This window comes from Chelonia mydas, chromosome 4, assembly GCF_015237465.2.
Source record: "Chelonia mydas isolate rCheMyd1 chromosome 4, rCheMyd1.pri.v2, whole genome shotgun sequence".
Taxonomy (NCBI): domain Eukaryota; kingdom Metazoa; phylum Chordata; order Testudines; family Cheloniidae; genus Chelonia; species Chelonia mydas.
The window spans coordinates 97,663,514-97,670,798 of record NC_057852.1 but is presented as its reverse complement, the minus strand read 5'-3'; the positions used below and the strand labels follow the sequence as shown (position 1 = coordinate 97,670,798).

Sequence of the window (7,285 nt, the reverse complement as noted above, 5' to 3'; positions counted from 1 at the left end):
TGTGGAATATTTGTTTTATTATTTTTTTCTTTTTTAAACACTTCATTGTGTTCAGTGTTACACCAGACTTCCCATTCGGAACTTGCTGTATCAAGTAGTAAGTTACGGATGTCCCACTTGTGGCTTGTTTCAGAATCTAGACAACTGAAAGTAAGAAGAGTGCTAAATTATAAAACAATATATACAGTTTTAAGCTTTACTATGTCAGTGCAATCCCCTCTAAATTCCCTTAGATTTATTATTAAAAGTTTGTGGATATCTCAATATATTTTAAAAGCATATCTGATATAAAGGATAGAAAACTGTTCTACTTGTTAAGCATCACTCAAGAATTCAGACAGAGAATCTTGTCACATTTTGATCATTTAAACAGGAACACAGTTCAGATGCAATGCAAGTAGCTGTTCTTCACCCATTTTTCAGTTGGGTTGACTAAAGCAAATGGTCAAAGTCAATGGCTCAAGAGTAACTAATCCTCTCCCTCCCTCAAAAGAACAGCACTAAAATGGAATAAATAGTCTTGCACATGGCTAAAGTGACTTCTACATAGCAGGTGATAACAGGGTTGATGTTTTAAATTGGCTTTGTCTGGGTGGAATATGTCTGTTTCAAGTGGAATCCACTGATACTAAAAAGTTAAAATTGTTGTACTAAAACTTTAGTAAAGTTAAAATAGAAATAGCCAATTTGCATATTCCCTTGCTTTTATGCTGCAGAAGGTACTCATGACACTAATTTTAAATGCAACTTGAGACTTTTGCAGCCATCTGACACGCTGGTATATTTTGCGAACAAAATATAATCGTATTTGGATGAAAAAGCTGGTGGTATAAACTTCTGCAGACTGGTGAAAAAATCCTAAAGGAAAAGCTTGTAGCACCATCTAACTGAAAGTTACTTCCATAATATTAAGTGTTTTAGTTTCATTGTTTGGTAACAGAGGACAAATATAAATGCATCAAGAAACTCAGTAATCAAACAATAGTGCATCAATTATTCAAAGTTAAAAAAATTATCTGCTCCTCAAGTGAAGGGATGTCATGTTGGTGGGTTTACAGCTACTGAATGGCAAAAATACTAGGCAATGAATATGTTGCTAAATCTTCCTATCAATACACTGCTCTGTGCCATCACCAAACTAAGGAGCAAAAGTCTTACCACCAAATTCAAATGAGTCTGCACTCCAATGCCTCAAACCACATAGGAACCTGAATAGCAGCTCAAGAGTGACAAAATATTGCTTGAAGACCTCAGCTATGGCATTATGCACCATGCTCAGGAGAACAAAGCCCAGACCTGATCTACTCTTAAGTTTTACCAATCTGTGTCAGTCAGGGGTGCAATTTTTTTTACTGACAATTATACCAGTAAAAGCTCGTGTGGATGCATCTGTACTAGTATAGAGGTGCTTTAATATTAGCATTGCTTATTTTGCTTCCTGAATCAGAAAAAACTACACTGGTTTAAGCTGATTTTATATCAGTATAATTACATTTAACCATACTGGGGGTTGCCTCTAACATATACTTAAAGCAGAAAAACTTAACTATAGACAAGTCCCTACTAGCAGGTAACTTTTCATGTTAGCTGTCCAAGAGCACTGCCCCACGCACCTGTATTGATCATTCCCTGTTCCCAAAAATCTGCTAAAGTCTTTAAGAAGGGGACCTGATTTATCAAATTACACACGTACCTTTGAAATTATAATACAGACTGTTACTGCATAAAATACCAACCTATTATAGTTTTATTCATCAGCCTGTTGTACTGTTCCCTTCTCGGAAACATAGATACCATCCAAGAATTTTCTGATATCCTTGTTCTTGACTGTGGTGGCCTGCTGGATCAAGGCAGCTGCAGAAAAAACAAGAAATTTAAGACATAGCAAAGCTAACTCAGCCCATTCTTATACACACTGCAACATTTCAGTTGATGACACAGAACTCAAACCGGAGAAGAAATAGCTTAGAAGGGATACTGCCAACTTGAAATGACTAAACTTCTTTTTAAGCAGCCTGGAACTTTCAGGTGCCAACTCCTCTCACCAATAAGAGTTTTACAATAATGGTTTTAAATGTTTTTCTGCTGCTGCATAAAAGACAAACAAAATAAAGCTATACAGGGTCAGTTTTACTGCTTTCCAAGTAAATGCACTGACAATCTTTGTGTCTTCCATTCTTACGCAATAAGTTGTACTTAATTTCTAGACAGAAGTTGATTTGAGCTATCACTTCAATTCAGTGAAGTTTTTCAGGAACAGTTTGTTAAAATATAAAAAAAAGTTCCTGAATTAAACTGACACCTGCAATTTAAATGGCTACTCCTACAGCTAAGTGACATCTCTCTCCCTCCATAAATACTTAGTATACAAACCTGAGTTTGATACCAATTCAATGTCATTCCCTTCAAGAATCAACTCATCCTTCTGGGCTTGAGATACTGCACAGGCAACACCTAAGGAAAAGGAAAGTACACAGTAAGCTGTATATTTATCTGTGGAGGTATGGCAGATGCACTTTATGTAACTTCTAAACATTCAAGGAAAAACAGTCGCTGTTTCAGAAATCCTGTTTGACCTCATTTATAGATCCATAAAAGACTATATGGATATTACAATAATTAGCTTCCCATTATTTATTACAATAGCATCCAGAGGCCAATATTAGGACTGCCCCCTGCTTTGTGCTAGGCACTATTATACATAAAGTTTCAGCTGCTTTCCATTATAAAGCAGATTAAAACCTTCTCACCCTGTAACTCAAATCAAAACCACCACCTGAAGTGTAACATTAACAGATACAAGAGTGTGAAAATTTAAGAATCCATTTTGGATAGTCTAACAGCTTGGTCTGTTAAGCTCCAAATTTGGCTGAACATTATTCAGTTACCACTTGGGCACTTCAGAAATTTTGAGGGCTAGTTTTGGATATGTCTGCTACTTTCTTTTTTAATTCAAGAACCGCACAAGTGAGATTAGTGAGGCCAGCCATTAGATCAAAATTTTACCTCTTACCCTCCATGCAGACCAAAGACATTCCTGTATCTTCACACAGTCCTCAAAGACCCACCACTATCAACGCCATTATAAACCACAAAAATAAGGTAGCCAAATAGACAGAGTGACCGCACCCACATAAATATCAGCCCTTATTGTATCTGCTAATGTTGTCTGAGATGCAACCAGTTATCTAACCTGATGCTTTCATCCAAAGTGGAGATCAAACAGATCAACCTGATTTACTCTAAAGTCCTTCCCATTGTCAGGTAATGGGTGTCCATTATAGCCCTTATTCATATCTGGCTGTGAATTCACAAGCTTTATACAATCCTGAATATGAGCAAGAGCTGATTAATTCATTTACTCTAACCTGCTTGTCAAAATGTCAAATCAAACACTTAAGTATTTTTTGTGAATTAAGTTGTAGTACAATGGGTAAGGCTATTTTATAGGAATGCCTCCAATGGCAGATATTTACTCTCTACAGGTATAAAATGCAGTTAGGGTTACATGTCCATTTGTCCAATAAACTTAACCAAAATGGCTACTGCCACAAACACGTAACATACTGATGGGTTACAGATAAGAGTGTATGTCAAATGAATAAGCTTGTTTGAAATTGTACTTTTGAAAGATTTCTGCAGACAGGCTGCAAACTAAGCTTTTCATATGCATCCTTAAAATAAATGTAAAGTTCTTACAGCAGTTAATTTTTCTGTACTCACTGTATTAAAGAGACTTAACACTGACCTCTCTACATAAAGCTACAACTTTACAAGCTTCATCAAGATTACTATTTTTTTAAGTCTAAATTAAATATTTCAAGTGATAATGAAAAATGTTTAGAACAAAGCCAACAGCAGAAGTTTGTCATGCATGTATCTTGGAAACTAATAAAATCAAGACTGCATATGCGGGAGTGCCGATGCAAAATATGGGACCCTCAAAAAAAGTCTGGATCTATCCTGGTTTATTAAGAGATTATGATTTTGAGATGTTGATCATTCACAGCTTCTACTGAAAAAATCAATCTGTTGTGAGCACCTACCACCTTTGAAAGTCAGGCCATAAACAATATGTCTTCTGATGCCCATTACAAAGTTCACAGCATCGAATCGTACTAGAAGCAAGTTTGTTACAACAACATATTCACAGCATGTCCACTTCAATTTGCAAAGTATAAGGCCTCTAACTAGACTTACCTGGTCTCATGCGTACCCTGCGGATATATTTCTCTCCCAGGAAGTTACGGATTTCCACAAGTGAGCCATTTTCCTGTATAACTACGTTGATGGGAAAGTGAGCATACACAGACCTCATTTTGTAACGAAAGCCCTGGGAGTAACCAAATCAAAAATTTCACCATGAAACTCAAATGTGTTACAGCATTTCTCAAACTGAGGTCTGCAAGGGTACTCCAGGGGGTCTGCAGGCCCCCGCACATCAACTCCTCCCCCACCTTCCCAGCATCTCCTGCACACCAGAGAAGTCCAGGAGGCTCTGGGAGGGAGGAGTAGGAGGGGGGACAGGGCCCACTCAGGGGAAGGGGTAGAATCATGTCCGGGGCAGCCTCGCTGATCAACTCCCCCCCCCCAACATCTCCTGCAGCTCCCCTGCGTGCAGGAGGCACTGGGAAGGAAGGTGCTCGGGAGGGGGTGGGGGGGACGGGGTTTCGGGGAAGAGGAGGGGCAGGGTTGGAGCGGTGGCGGGAAGAGGTGGGGCCAGACCTTGGAGGAAGGGGTGGAGTGGGGCCAGGCCTAAGTGTTGGGTGCTGGGAGTAGGCAGCAAATTTTAAAATCAAAATGGGGGTCCTCGGGTTACTGAAGTTTGAGAACCGCTGTGTTACAGAACTATAAGACTGCAAAACTAGGAGATACATTTAAGAGTTACTTGACAAATGTGATGAAATGTTAGACAGTTTCTGAAGAGTATTTTAACTTTTAACACAGAAGAGTTGCTTTTGAAGAATCAAGCCCTAAAGATCTTTAATGTTTCTGCTTAACGTTCTCTCCCAACTCTAAAGTGATCTCACTGGCAAAGACAAGATCATAGGTAACCCACACTGTATACAGTACCTTTCATTTAGCATGGTTACAAAAATTCTCATAAGAATGAAGTTGTCTGATATTGTTAAGCATCAAATAACAAATATTCTATTTAAAAATAAAACTTACCAATGTGACACCCTTGATCATGTTTTGAACATGACTGCAAATTGTACGAACAGTTGCCAGCTCCTTTCTGTTACCCCACCATTTGTCAACCCGTAGCTATAATAAAAGTTCAGCAAAGTGTTCAGTTTCAATTCAGAATTAACAAACATGTTACACATAAGGAATTAAACTGGTTTTTGTATAACCTTCAGCAAATCACTTAATCTCCACAAACCTCAATTTCCACATTTGTGAAATGGAGCTTTTAACATGTATAAAGGAGTCTGAGGAATACTGATGCAAAGTGCTTTAAAACCCTCAGATGACAAATATTTGTGTGAGTGCAAAATATTGAACAGGCAAAGAAAGTACAGGGCAGTAACAAAGCAAACTTCCTGGCATTGTTCCATCAACCTTTTCCTATATGGACTGTCTAGGTGAGAAGCTAGCTCCTTTTCTATATACATAGAAATATTTGATCTCTCCACACTGCCAACTATGGTGACGGCAAGTTTTGTGCTTGTTCATTAGCAAAAGCATTAACCAATTTCACATATCACCAGGCAGCCCTCCAATGGCGTATTTCTTAATCTATGCACTGGAAATTGTATGTCATCCCCTACACATTAAGCAAAACACTAATGTGCCAGACCCATACTCTTTAACTCAAACATTTTAAGCAGGTTTTAATTCTCACTTTGTCAAATGTTCAATTCAAAAGGTATTAGGTTAGGGAAATGTTTTTAGAATGTCTTGTTTAGAAAAACTTGAAAATATGACTTCCCAGTAAGCAGAATCAAGCTTTCTATCTAGCCTCCTTGTAATCACCACCAAACACCAACTGAACTTGGTGATGAATGCATAGCTAAGGTACCAATGAGCACCCCCGCCCCCCCCCCCCCAAAGTCATGGCCCAGCAGAACTGGAAAAGAAATTTGAAAGAGCAGACCAGGCACATCAGCTACCTTCATCTGCTATTAAATGACATATCCAAGAAAACTTAACTAAGATGCACTGAGCTATCAATGCAGCAGAATTCTAGTTTAATCTTGCTTACTACATATAGTTTAAGTAATAAAATACTATAGCTGAACAAAATTAATTTGGGAAATCTAAAAGCATCCTTTAGTAAATGAATAAAACGTTCATTCAACATTTCTAATTACATACATACCCCACAATTTTTAACACTGAAAACCTCCCCAAAACTATAGCTCCAAAACTGAACATTTAAAAAGAGCATGCCCGCTGACAGACACTCATAATACCTGACTGCATATCAATACTGAACCCTGGCTCAAACACCCAAGATGCGCCTTGCCACCTTAGAAACTTATATGATCCCTTGAGCACCTCACAATCTTTAGTACTTAGACTCACAATACCCTGTGATGTAAGAAAATACTGTCACTTTTTAAAAAATATAAAAACTCAGACAAGCAAGGCTAAGTGACTTTCCAAAAAGTCACATAGGACGTTCGTGGCAGAGCAGGGACTTAAGCTTAAGTCCCTCATTAGTACCCCAGACACAAGATCATCCTTTCTCTCTCTGAATATGGAAATAATCCCAAAATATCCCTACAATGCTCACCTTCTTGTGCTTCTTTCCCAAGAGGGAGAGCTCTACATTGATGTGGTTAAAATCCCGTCGCAAGGTTCCTCTGGGACCTTTCACAATAACTGCCCGGCCCTTCAGAGAAATGTCGACTGGAAGACAAGAAAATCTAGTGTTAACCTGTTGCAGGACGAGAGTACAAAGCTTACGTGCCACGAGCAAGGGACTGTACCTTTCTCCGGGATGTCAACAGTCTGGTTGCTGAGAATGGTCTTCATTCTACAACGACAACCACAGGGTGAGGGCAGAGACAACAGAGACCCCGCACTGCGCCTTCCCCAGCCAGCCAGACCCAGCCCAGCCTCTCCGACCCGGGGCCCACAGGCCAAGGGAGCGGCCGCGCCGCCGCTCCACGCCCCGGCCACGCCGCGCAGGGGGCCCGGAACGCGGCTAGCGGGCTGCCCCGCGCCTGGGCCCCCGCCATGAACACTCCACAACAGGGGCCGGGGGTCACTGCGGGCGGGGCAGGCTCAGACCCGCGAGCGGCGAGTGGCCGCCACAGACCTGGCCTAGCAGCTC

The 7,285-nt window shown here is 40.0% G+C and overlaps 1 protein-coding gene across 1 annotated transcript in view; it reads right to left on the bottom strand.

The window, feature by feature from the left end:
- RPL9 (ribosomal protein L9) overlaps window positions 1–7,285 on the bottom strand; it is a 7,663-nt gene continuing 378 nt past the window's right edge. The window contains exons 2-8 of the mRNA XM_007066420.4: window positions 6,939–6,985; window positions 6,743–6,858; window positions 5,173–5,268; window positions 4,201–4,333; window positions 2,374–2,454; window positions 1,737–1,854; window positions 1–144 (exon numbers count right to left, since the gene is read on the bottom strand). Of these exons, the coding sequence (XP_007066482.1) occupies window positions 1,748–1,854; window positions 2,374–2,454; window positions 4,201–4,333; window positions 5,173–5,268; window positions 6,743–6,858; window positions 6,939–6,984 (579 nt within the window). The 5' untranslated portion in view covers window position 6,985 and the 3' untranslated portion in view covers window positions 1–144; window positions 1,737–1,747. The remainder of the gene's footprint in view (window positions 145–1,736; window positions 1,855–2,373; window positions 2,455–4,200; window positions 4,334–5,172; window positions 5,269–6,742; window positions 6,859–6,938; window positions 6,986–7,285) is intronic.